Source organism: Corythoichthys intestinalis, chromosome 12, assembly GCF_030265065.1.
Source record: "Corythoichthys intestinalis isolate RoL2023-P3 chromosome 12, ASM3026506v1, whole genome shotgun sequence".
Taxonomy (NCBI): domain Eukaryota; kingdom Metazoa; phylum Chordata; class Actinopteri; order Syngnathiformes; family Syngnathidae; genus Corythoichthys; species Corythoichthys intestinalis.
In genome coordinates, this window is record NC_080406.1 from 46,547,672 (window position 1) to 46,567,050 (window position 19,379).

Genomic DNA, 19,379 nt, shown 5'->3' on the forward strand with positions numbered 1-19,379 from the left:
TTTTGGCGTGCTTTATTTTGTTAAGTCCTCCTTTTGAGATCAAATCAATAAAAATAAGGTAAATACTGTAGATCCCTGTTACAGGGCTAGAATGGATGCGTTCCTATAATATTGCCTTGCAAATCAATTTAGAAATGCACAAACGGAACAAAGGTCGGTAACTTCTCCTCAAGGTTATAGAGGTCATTGGAATTGATTGCTATAGCCGTCAGAGGAATTAACGGAAAAGTGATACTGCAGAGCAAAGCATCCCCCGCTTAAGTTGTTCAGGAATTGCATTTTGTAGGTACATTGTATTATCATTTATGGTATGGTGAATCTGTGTTGAAGTTCTCACTGTTGAAGACAAAGCATGTTGCTTCTATGTACTGTATCAGGGGAGGACAAATCGGTCTTCAAGGGCCGCAGAGGGTCCTGTTCCTTGTTACAACTGATCCAGCACAGGCAGTATAACCAATGAGGGGACCGCAAAAACAAGAAGCACCTGACTGCAATCAACTGATTGCATTTGGAAGACACCAGATTGGTGAAAAGATGTCCTTTTGATGGGTTGCAACGGAAACCCATACCCACTGCACTTTGTAGAATAGTTTGCCCAACCCTCTACTATGTCCATCCTTAATGCTTTATAAGTTGCTCTAGATCAGTGGTTCTTAACTGGGGTTCAATTGAACCCTAGGGGTTCGGTGAGTAAGCCTCAGGGGTTCGGTGAAGGTTAAGAAATGCCGAGCCCTATTTTGTACTCTGATTAAATCTAGCAAAGTGGCATTTTAGACCACACTTTGGACTGGTTTACCCTTAATTTACAGACTTTATTCCGTTTATTTGAAATGCTAGCCCTCTATCTATTGGGAGGAGAAATTGGTTTGTTCAGTGGAAGGTTGACTTGCACTAGGTATGAGGAAGTATAACAGACCTACAGAAAGTGTGAACTGCTTTATACGTTGCTCTAGATCAGTGGTTCTTAACTGGGGTTCAATCGAACCCTAGGGGTTCGGTGAGTAAGCCTCAGGGGTTCGGTGAAGGTTAAGAAATGCCGAGCCCTATTTTGTACTCTGACTAAATCTAGCAAAGTGGCATTTTAGACCACACTTTGGACTGGTTTACCCTTAATTTACAGACTTTATTCTGTTTATTTGAAATGCTAGCCCTCTATCTATTGGGAGGAGAAATTGGTTTGCTCAGTGGAAGGTTGACTTGCACTAGGTATGAGGAAGTATAACAGACCTACAGAAAGTGTAAACTGCTTTATACGTTGCTCTAGATCAGTGGTTCTTAACTAGGGTTTGATCGAACCCTAGGGGTTCGGTGAGTAAGCCTCAGGGGTTCGGTGAAGGTTAAGAAACGCAGAGCCCTATTTTGTACGCTGACTAAATCTAGGCAAAGTGGCGTTTTAGACCAGGTTTTGGACTGGTTTTCCCTTAATTTACAGACTTTATTCCGTTTCTTTCAAATGCAAAGAGAAATCTGTTTGCTCAGTGAAAGGTTGACTGGCACTAGGTATGAGGAAGTATAACAGACACACAGACATCCTGAACTGCTTTATACGTTAATCTGGTCTAGATCTTTTGGTTGTCTCCATTATTTATTTGTCTTCTAGAGCAGTGTTTTTCAACCTTTTTTGACTCACGGCACGATTTTACATTTGAAAAAATCTTGCGGCACGCCACAAACCAAAAATGTTCCAAAATTATTTTCTGTACAGTATATTCAATTATAAAATAATTTCTCAGTATGTATACTTACTCAGTGTGAAACTTGAGCCTGTTTAGATGAACACAAAGTCGATATCCTTATTCTTCAACAGCTCCCAGTCTTAGTTTTTATTATTATTTTTTTTATATATAGAAGTTAGGCTTGAAAAACCTCAGAATTATGAGACAGGGGAACTTGAGCAATGTCTTTAACCACATCAGGGTCGAGCATCTCGCAGACAATGGCTTTGTAGGCAGGTAGTATAAATGTCTCTGTCACGGTGTCGGACTTTTTGGATTAAGCAATAAGGTAACTGGCTTTGAGGGCTTTCTCATTTTCCATCGCAGTTTTTATATTACAAAAAAAGTTGCCTGTTTCTCTGATTTCACGAAGGCGAACAAAATAGTCCATCGACTTGTTTTGAAGCGATGGGTGTTTCGTTTGGAGAAGACGTTTAAACTTGCTTGGCACCATGGAGTTGTGCTGATCGTGTCGCGTTCAAGAACTGCTCGGATTTTTAGCCATTAGCCACCTTGCTGTTCTCAACAATGTGTTGTAATATAACACAGGGGGAGGATTGACGGTCGTCACATATGGATAAAATAGAAAGGACACTTTCGAGTATATTGACACATGACGAGTCTAACCAAATAATGTGCAGTACGTGTTGGGGTCCACAATCCACATTGTCGCGGACAGCAAGGTCTTTGATGGCTAGAAATCCGACCAGTTTTTGAACGCGACACGAGAAAACTTCGCTCATCTGCGCACAACCGAGAACTTTCTACCTACTCCTTCCTTCCTTCCTACTGCAACTCCTCCCGGCGACGTAAATAAATATTGTAATAGCCCCGTATGGGGAAATAGAAAGGAAAGGAGTCAATGATGACTTTCCCACTTTATTGTGGCAACAATGGAAAAAAACAAACAAAATAACAGCGGCATCCGCAACATGCGACCGCTAACTTGCTCTCACGCCGTTCTCCCTCCCTCCTTGCTTGCTTCCTGCTACGTCACCACTCTGCAGTCTGATGGCCCTTTCAAGGGCCCGCACAGTTACAGACATTACAATATATATGTTTAAATGTGACATTAGATCATTTCTTGCGGCACACCTGACGATCTCTCGCACAATATGTGCCGCGGCACACCTGTTGAAAAACACTGTTCTAGCGTATGTTTTGTCTGAATTAAAATTCATACATACTGGCTGAGGGACGCTGGAAGTCCCTCAGAGCAGTGGGTGCTGAGGATCGTTTTTATTTTTTCCCATCCATAAACAGCCATTTCGGTCCAAATTTGTCATGCTCGCGGCATTTCTCCAGACAAAGCATGCTGAAAACTTACTACTACTAGGTTACTATAAAGACAACGTTCTAGTTCACCTACAATGTGTGTGTTGGAGTTTTTCTATTGGGAAAAAAAAGTGCCCGTGTATTGTAATACAAATCCCTGCAGCTAGACAGCGCAAAAACACTTGAACACATTTCAAAACTAAAAGGTCCAATAAGCCTCGTTTTAACAGCCCCCTTTTCACAACACTTAAATAAATTACACACTATTATCCAACAGCGTTCTGCACGGCGGCATCTCAACAGCAACAAAAAAACAATGATATGGACTCCACAGTCTAAATCTGTAGCAAACTTTTCCTCGCTGGGCACTACTATAGAACTATCATCATTATCATCTTCATTTTCGACCTCAAATTCAATTTTCGAAAAAAAAAAAAAAAAAAGTTTTTGAAAGAAAAATTTGTTTTTGCGCCATGTTAACGCCTCCTATGTCAACAGTTAAGGTTTCCGTTCCAATAGCGCCTCATTCAATGTGACGTGAAAAAAAACCTTTTTCAACATATGTATTTAATCCCCAAAGTTAAATAGTTTTATTTATTTTTAACAACATGAAAAAAGAATCTACCAAAACACTCCCCCCCAACACCAGAGGGTGCTGCAGCAACCTCAGTACTCATCTTCCTGCACCACTGCACCGGCCAGCAAAAATAAATAAATAAATAAATTAAATTAAATAAAATGGGGGATTGGAGCATAATAATAAAAAATCTAAATAAAATTTTTTAAAAAACAATACGACTAACAGATTTAAAGGGCTTTGATATATGAACCAAATCTTTGTGAATGCTACACAACGTCTGTTGCTTTTAAGGACATACAGAGGGATCTTGATTAAAAACTTACTAGCTATAAAATTGTATACATTTTTTTACCTGTCCTGTTCAGCTGCTTCGATATGGGAAAAAAAATCTGAGTGTCATATAAGATGAACAGTTTTTATGTCTAATTTGGTGTACTCCCATTGTGTCTGTTTATATTGTGCTGTTTGTTCAGAGAATGCAGCAGGACAGAAAAGGGTTTTGAGAGGACAGAGAAATAAAGAACACTAGGATTCACATTCTCTGTGTCAAAGCAGCTGAACAGGACAGGTTGAAAAGAAAACAAAAGACAGTAAAACACACAAAAGACCTGAACAAATTGTGATACACTAATTAGATACTTAAAATGTAAAATTAACTCAGTGGCTGCTATTGATGGCGATGGCTGAAAAGAAGCCATATGATTGGACTTATATTATTGTTAAGGCGCTGAAAGAGTGAACAGTATTTCCCATATCCTATACTAATGACATACCTGATTTTGATACTGATAGATCAAATTTAACTGTATACAATTGTTTTAATTACTTGGATTGTCCAACAAATAAGTACGTTTGCTTAATGAAGATCAAAAGCCATTAAGATCGCGTTACTCTAAAGACGTATTCCCAGTAAATGTACTTCTCTCCCACGCCCCTAGTACATGCTAACAGAGAGTGTTCAATCTCATTAGGAGTGTTTCATCATGAATCACGTTCCTTCGGGATGAATCGCTTGATTATACATTTTGGTGGGTGTGCTGCTTGAGTGTCTTGTCAGCTTCCTCTGTGTATTTATTTTCTTGTCAGAATTAACTGCAATGGGAAGTGCCAGGTGGTGAAGAATGGTGCTACTTCACCACTCTCTCCTTGCTATTGATTTGATCTTAAGCCCTTCACTTCATTCAGAGCAGCATCTGTCTTCCCAAAACACATAGGGGGAAAAATATTGTTTAACCCGGTTTTGTTCCCCGCGAGTCTGTGCAATAAGCATAAATAACCGTGGCAGTAGGTCACATTTTTCTGCGCGAGCTTGTTCTCTTTGCCTTTAAAGGGGTGGTTGAGCACAAAGAATCCAGACATGTCACAGTCTTTTCCTGCCATTTTCTTAACTATAGTGGTATGATATAATCTTGACTACCGCATGCTCTCATGACCTCTTTAACCCGTTATCGGAGTCTAATTGGCTGCCATTGACAGCAATAGACATCCAGTCCATTTTGACTCCCAGTCAAAATGGGAGCCACAATCCATGTTGACTCCCAGTCAAAATGTATTGATGGTCTAGCACTTTGAAGGGCACTGAAATATGAGCATTCACTGCCAGTGTTCCTAGTCTAAATGAATTGGCGTCTATAGTTGTCAATGGCAGGCAATGGCCATTGACAACTATAGATAGAAATATCTATATACAGTGGTACCTCTACATACGAATTCAATTTGTTTCAGAACCTGATTTGTAAGTCGAAATTGTCGTATAGCAAGTGGGATTTTCCAATAAGAATACAACCCCCAGCAAAAAGTATGGAATAACCAGTCTCGGATGAGCACTCACTCAGACATTTTATCATGTAGAACAAACTCAGATAAAACTCTTGAATAAAAAAATGAATTACATCAAAAGTGCAACTCTTTAGCATTCAGAAACACTAAAAGAAATGAATAAAAAACACTGTGGTGGTCCAATGCAGAATCTTGACTCTTGACACCTTGTCCAATGCAGATTCTTGACTCTTGACAAGGTGATCATGCTGGAACTTTGGTTTGGTGCCGTTCCAGTGAGATTTACAAAGATGACTGCCTGACGAAAACATCAAAATTCCCTCAGTCCTTGATAATACGGGGCTGCATGTCAGGCAAAGGCACTGGGGAGATGGCTGTGGTTAAATCTTCAAAAAATGCACAAGTTCTTATTGAAATTTTAGACAGCTTTCTTATCCCTTCAATTGAACATATGTTTGTCATGTTCCAAGATGACAATGGATCATGCCACAGAGCTAAAACTGTTAAAGCATTCCTTGGAGAAAGACGCATCCAGTCAATGTCATGGCCTGCAAATAGCCCAGATCTCAACCCTATTGAAAACCTGGGGTGGAAATTGAAAAAAAAGTCCACGGCAAGGCTCTGACCTGCAAAGATGGTCTAGCAACTGCAATCAAAGAGAGTTGGCACCAAATTGATGAAGAATACTCAAGTCCATACCTCAGAGACTGCAAGCTGTCATAAAAGCCAGAGGTGATGCTACAAAAACTAGAGATGTGTTTTGAATGTTATTTCTTTGTTTGTTTCTCATGATTCATTATTTTTTTCCTCAGAATGGAGTGATTCCACATATTTCCCTGCACTTGCTCTATAAAAGTAACATTTACTGACCATCACAATGTTTTTTATTCATTTCTTTTAGTGTTTCTGAATGCTTAAGAGTTGCACTTTTGAAACTAATTCATTATTTTTTCAAGCTTTTTTCCGAGTTTGTTCTACATGATAAAATGTCTGACTGAGTGCTCGTCCGAGACTGGTGATTCCATACTTTTTGCTAGGGGTTGTACATTACAATTCGATTCATTTGTTCCACAGCCGGCAAACCTACCTTAAATCCTTAATAAATCCACTGGTACAATTACAAATAGCAATTACACATGACAAAACAAATACATAATAAATACAGATCGGAAAAATAATAATCTAATAATAATAATGTAACGAATCGGGTTCTAATGTGGCCGTTGTGATTTGCATGCTGTTCTTGAATGCACCCTGTGACTGATGACAGATTGAGAGAGGTGCGAAAGAGATTTTACTCTTACTTTTCATGTTGATGTTGGCGCCAACTACGGCGGACAGTAGCCGTGTTGTGTTGCACAATAAGAATTGCCACCGTAACTTATAAAGACTGGCAAATTGAGCTAGAGGGTGGACGTCAAAATCATAGACATATTCCAGCTGTATTGCCAACCAGTTCACAGACACGCAAACCTGGCTGATATTTTTCTACCATTTGCATCTTAATTTCAGTGGTAAATGTCCCCTTTTTCCTTTTTTCACCACCTGCACTAACCTTCTTGAACCCATGTTGATCTTTCTCACAAGAAAATATGCCGTGCGTCCATGTTGTAGGAAAACCATGAAATTGTGACGGCGTCATAGATTGTCGTATTTCGAGCATGTTGTCAGATGTCGAGACAAATGACGACTCAAATTTTACATCGGATGTCGAAAGGATCATGTCCTAAATTTAATAGGATTTAACTCATTGACTGCCATTGACAACTACTGCAATCGATTACGATAGAATCGTCATATTTTGAGCCACAACCTCCTTCTTTCAGTGATAGACTTGAAGATGGGTAGTGGCTGGATCTTCCAACATGACAATGATCTGAAGCACACAGCCACTCTGACCAAGAAGTGGCTGCCTTAAAAGTATAGCAAGGTTCTGGAGTGACCTTGCCAGTCTCCAGACCTCAATCTAATAGAAAATCTTTGGATTGATCTGAATCATCATGTTTCTCAATGACAGCCCCGAAACCTGACCGATCTAGAGAAGATTTATTTAGAGGAATGGGCCAAAATCCGTGTTTCCATATGTGAAAACCTGATGAAGAACTACAGAAAACATCTGACCTCCATAATACCAAACAAAGGCTTCTGCTCTAAATACTGGCACTGCGCCACTCTCAGGGGTACAAATACTTATGAACCCAAATAAATTTCAAATAATTTTTAGAAAAATCATACAATGTGAGTTCCGTATTTTTTTTTAGGTTAGTTGTCTACAAGTCGAAATGCATCTATGATTGAAATTTCAGACATTTACAGTACCTATTCTCTAAGTGGGTGAACTTGCAAAATCACAAGGGGTGCAAATACTTCTGCTCCGCACTGTATATTAGGGCTGGGAAGATCCGCTTTTGTCACGATCCAATCCTTATCCCGATACCTGTGTGGCGATCCGATACGTTTTGCGATACTTCAACTTCAACATATTACCTTTTAAATTTTAGAAAAACAGTCATGTATCTCTGTTTAAGATAGATGCCATTTGAAATTTAGTCTGTTTTTTACATTGAAAAGTGCATTAACTGTTGCAGCAACTGTTCCTGTGCAAAAAAGAACAAAAACTATTTAAAACACATCACATTTTATACCGAGTCCCGATCCGATATAAAAAAAAGGTTCCAAAGAAAAAAAAAAAACTTGTCCCACTGAATTATTTTTTTCAAACAGAATCATAGAAAAATGCTAGTCTTTATTAAATGCTTCATTGAGTCAGTCCACTCAAATCCACTCTTACTGCTCACTTGCACACACACACACACACACAATAAATTGTCACTCACACTACCTCAAGTGTTAAAACAAGCTCAACGATGCAGCATTTTTCAAGTATAGCGCTCCCAAGGTTCTCTAGCGACATCAAAGCCTCAACAGCTGTCTCTCATTGTTAATTTTAACAAGCAATCTCAAGCGGACTGCCGACCAAGAAAAGCAGCAGGACAGAGTGATCGGACCGGGACATCTCTAGTTTGTTGGCTTATGGCTGGTGCTGCATTGGCACAGCACATTAGAAGTATCTAAAGCATCGATATTCACAAAAATAGTATCGATACTCAGATCGTGACATAAAGAATAGCGATATATCGCCAAATGATATTTTTCCAAGCTCTAATATGATATAATTATTATTGAGACCTGCCATCCACATATGACTACAACACATTATGGATCATGTTGACCACACTTGTGTACCAACTGTACCAAAATATATAAAAATGATTAATAATGAAATATTTTAATACAATTTTAACTGAGACCCGCTGTCCGCAATTGTGGACATGACGGATTGGGTCATGTAAGCCACATTTGTTTACCAAATGTTTATACTATAGCCTACTTGACCCAAAATGTGATGTCCACCAGTCCCTATGGGGAATTTAAGTTTTTAATCAATTACGAAAAAAGTCATTTGCCTTATAAAGAATTAAAAGAAGTATTTTTAAAATCAGCACATGAAATACTATAGTATTGAAAAAGAAGGGAAGATACTGGACCTTTTTGTTAAATTTTGAATAGGTATTAAGTGTATATTTGAATTTGTTTTAAATATTATGCGAGAAGGAAAGAACTTTATCGATAGTAGACTTTGGGGATCAACTTTTGTTTTTTTCTTTCCAAATAGTACCAGCGTATGACACTACTTGGTTATCTAGGAGTGCAAAACCTTGTTCCCACCCTTTTGTAACATCCTCGTAATGTGAGGGAAAACTCTCTTGATACAAAGTCCTGACATTTCTCCTTTGTTTGCTGGCTTGCCACGTCTGATCCCTGCAGATTTAAAGGCAGTGTTCATCTGGAGGTGTGATATCTAGTATGGACAAGCCTCTGAATTGTTTTTTCCTTCAGAGTTACATGAAAAACAATGTCCACAACATCTTGGTTCCTTAATGCATGTTTCTGACAGTTTAAATATGGATTTTCCACAACGTGAATTTGAGAAACAACAAAGACATTCAAAGTAAGACATGCTTTTCAGGGAAGATTCCCCCACCCCACCACAAATTTATAAATAATACTATATGTTTATTGAATTCCACAAAAAAATGTGCCTTCTTGTTCATTAACTTGATTGTTTTATGGTGACTTTTATGGTGTGTTTTTATCAAAACAATTTATTTCCTTTACAGTATGGAGTTTATTCTTCTGCCACTGTGTAGTTTTTCTCACAAATTTCTGTAATTGTGTCAGCAAGATTTGTTCTGAGACAGCTCATTTGCAATACATATTTCAGAGCATGTTTTATAACTTCTGGTGATGCAAAGTTTGTATTAATTCTATGAGTGTGTGGGAGTGTTAGATTGCCTTCTAACTTCCTCAAGATAATCACGTGTGGTGCCAGCATTAAGTACCAAATATGAACCAAGGCAAGCTCATCTAAACTTGTTTGCTTGCCTTTATTAGGCAGGTAATCATTTTTAATTAAAGTTTGTTATGGCAACAGTATGCGACTGGGTGTTTTCTTGTTTCATTATTAAATGCGCTGGCTATACTGAGTTTCTTCTTACGCCTATGGATCCTGTTTTAATTGAAAATCCTTCACTATATTGATGCATATGGAGGCTGTTGTTATTGCAATTTTACAACATAAAGGGCTTTTCTACACTTGGGTTGTTGATTAATGAGAGTTTGCATGGAAATAACAGTGTGGTAGTAATGATGATTGCAACAATAATTATGAAAAAGCTAATGGGGTCTTGATGGTTGTAGAGCACTGCAATGATGAGATGGCAAAGACAGACGGTGATGTTGAACACGACTCAGTCTTGCATGCTTTTATTTTTGCAGGTCACTGCCAGTAAACATTGATGTCTCTGTGGCTGTGTACTGCATATAAATGAGTACAGTATTTTCTAAACTTATATTCACACGTGTGTTGCAGGGGATGATGTATCTGGAGGAGCGTAGGCTGGTCCACAGGGATCTGGCAGCTCGCAACGTCCTGGTGAAATCTCCAAACCATATCAAGATTACTGACTTTGGCTTAGCCCGCTTGCTAGATGTGAATGAGAAGGAATATAATGCAGATGGAGGAAAGGTAAACACTTGCATTTACTGTAAATGAGGCAAACAACATAACTCACTGCATGAGACAAATGAAAGCTTTAAATAGAAAGACAGCATCTAGTATAGATGCATTCATTTGAAAAACAGTTGCACAAAGTATTTAAGTATGGAAATCGCACATTTCTTGGACTTCTGTTAATGGCGTACCGCACGCATGCTATTTTTAGACCGTGACGTTTCATCATAAAGCCGAAAAGGGACACTATAGACCCGCCCTCGCATAGAAACAACGTAATTTGTGCTACTTTTCGCCAGTAATGTTTCAAAAACGAATATGCCGATCACGCATTGCTTTTTTGGAACTTGTAGAAACGACTCTAGACATTACGACACATGAAGGATGTTTCCTTCATACGTTTCCGGAAAACAAAAACTCGGGAGGAAAAAATATGAAGACCGAACCAACTTGCACGGACCTTAACACCAGCTCGGTGAATCCATTCACATTTCATATGCAGTAAACATTTTGTTGGGTTGTCATGGTCTTTCAGAGGACAAAGAGGTAAGCCATTTTTGTATTTTTAACTTATTTTTTTTAGCGTAACGTTGTGCCGTACTGCTTCTGTCTGACAATGAATGACCTGAAAAGAATTACAATGGTATCTGACTGCCAGTGTTACAGTTTCTGTTTCATATATATATAAATATAAATATAAATAAACAACTTTAGTAAGGGGGAAGTGTAAATAATTGATAGAATTAAGATTTGTTATCAATGAAAAAATTAAAAGTGTTCGTTGGCTGTCACTGAGTAGCATTTGCGATCGCTATACAAAGCTAACTAAATTACCCCCAAGAATGGTACGAGATGTAGGACAACCAGAGGATATATAAGAAAAACAGTGCTGATGGTAAAGGATAGCTTGTTGAAACAGGAGAATGTCATTGTCTGTCGCGTCGATAAAAAAGCTAAGGCTATGCTAAGGTGAGCTCGTTTTTTTCGTCATTTTCAGCCTTCGACACTCAAGCCATCTCTTTAACTGAACATTTTTATGTTCTTCCACATCTTTGCCAGTGAATTTGGCACCAGACACATCATTTTCGGAGAGAATTGGTAGGTTTAGCTCTGTAAACATCTCCTTCGTACACGATTTCCATTTGTTTCCTATTAGGGACAAACGGTGGCTTGTCCCTACTTAGCAACAGTAGCTAATGTCATGAATATTAATGAGCGGAAGTGATGTGTTGCTTGCGGTACGCCATTGAGAAACTGCCTGATGCCTGAATTTACATTTAACTCATTGGCTGCCATTGACAGCGCTAGACATCCAATGCATTTTTGACTGGGAGGAACGAATGAACGACTCACCAACATTCCTTCAGTGGTTTCCAGGCCTCCCAGTTCAAATGGAGTGGACATATGCTCGTGACAAACTAATTTGAATGGCATACTGCAAGCAACACGTCACTTTTTCTCATTAATATTCATGACGTTAACAATTGTTGCTAGGCGGGTCGACCTCCCGTTTGTCCCTAATACCAAATTAATGGAAATAGTGTACGAACGAGATGTTTTCTGATCTAATCCTACAAATTCTGTCCGAAAATGATGTCCCTGGAGCCAAATTCACTGGTAAAGATGTAGAAGAACATATAAATGTTCAGTTAGAGATGGCTTAAGTGTCGAGGGCTGAAAAGACGGGAAAAAGAGACGACCTGATCCAGAGTTAGCTTTTTTATCGACTCCTTGTGTACATTGCCTTACGCCACTGACTCTTTATTATACCAGTATATTATATCCTCTGGTTGTCTTATGTCTCCTACTGTTCTTGGGGGCAATTTACATTGCTATTTTTGTGTAGCGATCGCAAATGCTACTCAGTGATAGCCAACAAACCCTTTCAGTTTTTTCATTAATAACAAATCTTAATTCTATAATTTATTCACACTTTCCCCTTACTAAAGTTGTTTCTTTTACAACAGAAAACAGAACAGTGGCAGTCAGATACCATTTTAATTGTTAAAATGTTTTTCAGGTCATTCATTGTCAGAAAGAAGCAGCACGGCAAAACACCACGCTAAAAAATAAGTAAAAATATCAAAATGGCTTACCTCTTCATCCTCTGTAGCGCCATGGCCCCCAACAAAACGTTTACTGCATATGAAATGTGAATTGCTTCACCTTGCTGGCATTACACTGGTATTTTGGACGACCACGCAAGTTGATTCATTCTTCACATTGTTTTCCTCCGGGTTTTTGGTTTCGGGAAACATATGAAGAAAACATCCTTCATATGTCGTATTGTCGTTTCTACAAGTTTCATAGCAGCAGTGCTTGATCGGCGTGTTCGTTTTTGAAAGATTACCGGAGAAAACAAACAGAAATAACATGGATTGTATGTGAGGGCATGTCTATAATGTCCCACTTCGGCGTTAAGATGGCGACGTCACGGTCTAAAAATCCCTGCGGTATGCTAGAGTTAAAGAGTTAAAAGTTAAGAGTTAAAAGTACAATAAATAATCGGCATTATTTGTGTTTCATTGTCCCGCATGTATTTATAAGCTGTAAGGATCTTGGTTATTAAATATTATACATTGACCATTGATTGTTTAACGTTAGTCATAACAATAACAATGGTTCGGAGTTTATATGGACATTTGAAAATAGTTTACGGCCTGGTAACAGGAGCTTTAACTAAGTATTTAAAGAGCATTCATATCAGTCATGGAGCTCTCACTTCTGCTGTAGCACTTAATTTTACATAATCAATCATTTTGATCTGTTTCCACTCAAATTCAATGAAAAGGGACAATCCCTGGTGATTTTTTTTTTTTTTTTTTTGTGTTGTGAAGTAATGTGTCACTGGTTACCCTGACAGATGCCCATTAAATGGATGGCCCTGGAGTGTATTCATTACAGGAAGTTCACTCATCAGAGTGATGTTTGGAGTTATGGTAAGATTGCATTAAATACATGTGTATGGACAACAAACACATTTGTATCCTACTGTAGAATGATTTAGAGTTCATGTGTTTTAATAAGACTTAGTCATTCTGAATTCCAACATTAAATTCATATCAATTACACTGCTGACCAATTCTGTCAGATAATTCTCTATTTCTCCTAGAAAATGATTGCAATTACAAATGCTTTGGTAGTAATATCTTCATTTATTTTGCTTGCAATGAAAAAACACAAAGGATAATGGGAAAAAAAATCCTCATCATTTTACACAAAACTCCAAAAATATGTGGTACGAAAGTATTGGCACCTTCAGCCTAATACTTGGTAGCACAACCTTTAGACAAAATAACTGCAAACAATCACTTATACAATACACCGGTATCTATCAGTGAGTTTCTTACAATGCTGTGCTGGAATTTTAGACCATTCTTCTTTGGCCAGCTGTCCCAGGTCTCTGAGATTTGAAGGGTGCCTTCTCTAAACTGCCATCCACTCCACAGGTGTTCTATGAGATTCAGCTCTTGACTCATTGCTGGCCACTTTAGAAATCTCCAGTGCTTTCTCTCAAACCATTTTGTAGTGCTTTTTGAAGTGTGTTTGGGTCATTGTCCTGCTGGAAGACCCATGACCTCTGATGGGAGACCCAGCTTTCTCACACTGGGCCCTACATTATGCTGCAAAATTTCTTGGTGGTCTTCAGACTTCATAATGCCATGCACACGGTCAAGCAGTCCAGTGCCAGAGGAAGCAAAGCAACCCCAAAACATCAGGGAACATTCGCCATGTTTGACTTTGGGGACCGTGCTTTTTTCTTTGAAGGCCTTGTTTTTTTCCCCGGAAACTCTATGTTGATGCCTTTTCCCAAAAGCTCTACTTTTGTCTCATCTGACCAGAGAACATTCTTCCAAAATGTTTTTAGCTTTCTCAGGTAAGTTTTGGCAAACTCCAGCCTGACTTTTTTATGTATCTGGGTCAGAAGTGGGGTCTTCCTGGGTATTCTACCATAGAAGCCCTTTTCATTCAGATGCCGACGGATAGTACAGCTTGACACTGTTGTACCCTCGGACTGCAGGAAAGCTTGAACTTGTTTGGATGTTAGCCGAGGTTCTTTATCCACCATCCGCACAATCTTTCGTTGAAATCTCTCGTCAATTTATCTTTTCCCTCCACATCTAGGGAGGTTAGCCACAGTGCCATGGGCTTTACACTTATTGATGACACAAAGCGCACGGTAGACACAAGAACATTCAGGTCTTTGGAGAGGGACTTGTAGCCTTGAGATTGCCCATGCCTTCTCACAATTTTGCTTCTCAAGTCCTTGAGTCATCACCTTATCGTGGTGGAGGGGTTTGCGTGTCCCAATGATCCTAGGAGCTATGTTGTCTGGGGGCTTTAAGCCCCTGGCAGGGTCACCCATGGCAAACAGGTCCTAGGTGAGGGGCCAGACAAAGAATGGCTCACAAGACCCCTTATGATGGAGAAAATTACAGGATCCAAGTTTCCCCTGCCCGGACGCGGGTTACTGGGGCCCCCCCCTGGAGCCAGGCCTGGGGGTGGGGCTCGAAGGCGAGCGTCTGGTGGCCGGGCCTTTTCCCATGGGGTCCGGCCGGGCACAGCCCGAAAAGGCAACGTGGGTCCGCCTTCCCATGGGCTCACCACCTGTGGGAAGGGCCAAAGGGGTCAGGTGCGTAGCAATTTGGGCGGCAGCCAAAGGCGGGGGCCTTGGCGGTCCGACCCCCAGCTACAGAAGCTAACTCTTGGGGCATGGAATGTCACCTCTCTGGCGGGGAAGGAGCCCGAGCTGGTGTGTGAGGCAGAGAAGTTCCAACTAGATATAGTTGAACTCTCCTCCACACACAGTTTGGGTTCTGATACCAGTCCTCTCGAGAGGGGTTGGACCCTCTTCCACTCTGGAGTTGCCCACGGTGAGAGGCGCCGAGCAGGTGTGGGCATACTTATTGCCCCCAGGCTTGGTGCCTGTACGCTGGGGTTTACCCCAGTAGACGAGAGGGTAGCCTCCCTCCACCTTCGGGTGGGGGGACGGGTCCTGACTGTTGTTTGTGCTTATGCACCAAACAGCAGTTCAGAGTACCCACCCTTTTTGGAGTCCTTGGAGGGTGTGCTGGAGAGTGCCCCCTCTGGGGACTCCCTCGTTCTGCTGGGGGACTTCAACGCTCATGTGGGCAATGACAGTGAGACCTGGAGGGGCGTGATTGGGAGGAACGCCCCCCCCCGATCAGAACCCGAGCGGTGTTCTGTTATTGGACTTCTGTGCTCGTCACGGATTGTCCATAACAAACACCATGTTCAAACATAAGGGTGTCCATATGTGCACTTGGCACCAGGACACCCTAGGCCGCAGTTCGATGATCAACTTTGTGATCGTGTCATCGGACTTGCGGCCGCATGTTTTGGACACTCGGGTGAAGAGAGGGGCGGAGCTGTCAACTGACCACCACCTGGTGGTGTGTTGGCTCCGATGGTGGGGGAAGATGCTGGTCAGACCTGGCAGGCCCAAATGTATTGTGAGGGTCTGCTGGGAACGTCTGGTGGAATCCCCTGTCAGAAAGGGCTTCAACACCCACCTCCGGCAGAACTTCTCCCTTGTCCCGGGGGAAGTGGGGGACATTGAGTCCGAGTGGACCATGTTCCGCACCTCCATTGTTGAGGCGGCCGATCGGAGCTGTGGCCGTAAGGTGGTTGGTGCCTGTCGTGGTGGCAATCCCCGAACCCGCTGGTGGACACCAGTGGTAAGGGATGCCGTCAAGCTGAAGAAGGAGGCCTATCGGGCCTTTTTGGCCTGTGGGACTCCGGAGGCAGCTGACAGGTACCGGCTGGCCAAGCGGACTGCGGCTTCGGCGGTCGCCGAGGCAAAAACTCGGACATGGGAGGAGTTCGGCGAGGCCATGGAAAACGACTTCCGGACGGCTTCGAGGAAATTCTGGTCCACCATCCGGCGTCTGAGGAGAGGAAAGCAGTGCACCATTAACACTGTGTATAGTGAAGATGGTGTACTGCTGACCTCGACTCGGGACGTCGTGAGTGAGCTTTGAAGCCCTCCTCAATTCCACCGACACGCCTTCCTTTGAGGAAGCAGAGTCTGGGGACTCTGAGGTAGGCTCTTCAATTTCTGGGGTTGAAGTCACTGAGGCGGTTGGTAAGCTCCTCGGTGGCAAGGCCCCGGGGGTAGATGAGATCCGCCCGGAGTTCCTAAAGGCTCTGGATGTCGTAGGGCTGTCATGGCTGACACGCCTCTACAACATCGCGTGGACAACGGGGACAGTGCCTCTGGATTGGCAGACCGGGGTGGTGGTCCCCCTTTTTAAAAAGGGGGACCGGAGGGTGTGTTCCAATTATAGAGGGATCACACTCCTCAGCCTCCCCGGTAAAGTCTATTCAGGGGTGCTGGAGAGGAGGTTCCGTCGGGAAGTCGAATCTCGGATTCAGGAGGAGCAGTGTGGTTTTCGTCCCGGCCGTGGAACAGTGGACCAGCTCTACACCCTCGGCAGGGTCCTCGAGGGTGCATGGGAGTTCGCCCAACCAGTCTACATGTGTTTTGTAGATTTGGAGAAGGCGTTCGACCGTGTGCCTAGGGGAGTCCTGTGGAGGGTGCTCCGGGAGTACGGGGTACCGAGCCCCTTGGTAAGGGCTGTTCGGTCCCTGTACGACCGGTGTCAGAGTCTGGTCCGCATTGCCGGCAGTAAGTCGAATTCGTTCCCAGTGAGGATTGGACTCCGCGAAGGCTGCCCTTTGTCACCGATTCTGTTCATAATTTTTATGGACCGAATTTCTAGGCGCAGCCGAAGCATTGAGGGTGTCCGGTTTGGTGGCCTCAGCATTGCATCTCTGCTTTTTGCAGACGATGTGGTGCTGTTGGCTTCATCAAGCCGTGACCTCCAACTCTCACTGGGGCGGTTTGCAGCTGAGTGTGAAGCGGTTGGGATGAAGATCAGCACCTCCAAATCCGAGACCATGGTCCTCAGCCGGAAAAGGGTGGCATGCCCTCTCCGGGTCGGGGATGAGATCCTGCCCCAAGTGGAGGAGTTCAAGTATCTTGGGGTCTTGTTCACGAGTGAGGGTAGGAGGGAGCGGGAGATTTATAGGCGGATCGGTGCAGCATCTGCAGTGATGCGGACTCTGCACCGGTCCGTTGTGGTGAAGAAGGAGCTGAGCCAAAAGGCGAAGCTCTCGATTTACCGGTCGATCTACGTTCCTACCCTCACCTATGGTCACGAGCTGTGGGTCGTGACCGAAAGAACAAGATCACGGATACAAGCGGCCGAAATGAGTTTCCTCCGCAGGGTGTCCGGGCTCTCCCTTAGAGATCGGGTGAGAAGCTCGGTCATCCGGGAGGGGCTTGGTGTCGAGCCGTTACTCCTCCGTGTTGAGAGGAGCCAGTTGAGGTGGCTCGGGCATCTGGTTCGGATGCCTCCTGGACGCCTCCCTGGAGAGGTGTTCCGGGCATGTCCCACCGGCGGGAGGCCCCGGGGTCCACCCAGGACACGCTGGAGAGACTATGCCGCTCGGCTGGCCTGGGAACGCCTTGGAATCCCGCCGGAGGAGCTGGCTGAAGTGGCTGGGGAGAGGGAAGTCTGGGCTTCCCTGCTGAAGCTGCTGCCCCCGCGACCCGACCCCGGAATAAGCGGAAGATAATGGATGGATGGATGGAAGTCCTCAGACAGTTCTTTGGTCTTCTTTCTTTTCTCCATGCTCAATTTGGTACACACAAGGGCACAGGACAGAGGTTGAGTTAACTTCAATCCATTTAAACTGGCTGCAAATGTGATTTAGTTATTGCCACCACCTGTTATTTGCGACAGGTAAGTAACACGTGCTGTTAATTACACAAATTAAAGAAGCATCACATGATTTTACAAAGGGTACCAATACTTTCCCTGGCCCATTCTTGGAGTTTTGTGTAAAATGTAATGATTTAATTTTTTTCCCATTCTCTTTTGTGTTTTTTCGTTGCAAGCAAAATGAATATGAATGAATATTACTCCCAAAGCATTTGTAACTGAAATCATTTTCTGGGAGAAATTGAGCATTATCTGACAGAATTGCAGGGGTGCTAATACTTTCGGCCAGCAGTGTATATTGTCAGAAATACATAATACCTGAATACTGATTTAAAAAATATATATATATATATATATATATTGAGTCCATAGAATATTTAATGGATTGTAGTTTTTTTTGTGTTATAAATCTGACATAAAAGTCAAGTCATGCTTTTACTATTTCACCCACAAACACACTGATTTCATTAGTTTTTAAATAACCAAATCTATATTAGGCTCTCTTTTATCTTTTAATCAATTAGTCCTTCTCATTCCATTCAAAGTTCAAATGCATCCTGTCAGTTCCTCTGATTAGTTCCCTCTGCTATTCTTTGTTTCTTAATCCGAGCTTTTTCTCTGATCTCCTCTGGTTGCTCATGTCTTTGCTTCTCCGATAACAAATATCTTGGTTTTCTGTTTTCCTTTCCCCTTTGTTCCTTTGCTTTATTTATTTATTTATTTATTATTATTTTTTTTTTTTTTCAAATAATAAATGTCTAACTCTTTTTATAATTACTCTATTTTTTAGGGGTGACAATTTGGGAGCTAATGACCTTTGGAGGGAAACCATATGATGGCATTTCAACCAGAGATATTCCAGACCTCCTGGAGAAAGGGGAACGTCTCCCACAGCCACCTATCTGCACCATTGACGTCTACATGGTTTTAGTCAAATGTAAGTGAATAATTTACAAATCTTAACTCATTATAGGCAATCATTTAACTCATTGGCGGCCACTGACGACACTAAATGTTGAATCTCTTTTTATTGGGAGCGCTGGCAGTGAATGCACTGAAAGATGAGCATTCATAGCCAGTCCTTCCAGTTTATTTGGACGTCCCATCGTTGTCCAAAAAACAAATAAATCATAATGGGGTAATATTTTTACATACATGTTTTTTAATACAGTGGTGCCTCGACATGCAAATTTAATTTATTCCAGGGC

At 42.0% G+C, this 19,379-nt stretch overlaps 1 protein-coding gene across 1 annotated transcript in view; it reads left to right on the forward strand.

Moving 5' to 3' along the window:
* LOC130927226 (receptor tyrosine-protein kinase erbB-4-like) overlaps nt 1-19,379 on the forward strand; it is a 453,841-nt gene that overhangs the window by 401,483 nt on the left and 32,979 nt on the right. The window contains exons 21-23 of the mRNA XM_057852903.1: nt 10,283-10,438; nt 13,287-13,362; nt 18,962-19,108. Of these exons, the coding sequence (XP_057708886.1) occupies nt 10,283-10,438; nt 13,287-13,362; nt 18,962-19,108 (379 nt within the window). The remainder of the gene's footprint in view (nt 1-10,282; nt 10,439-13,286; nt 13,363-18,961; nt 19,109-19,379) is intronic.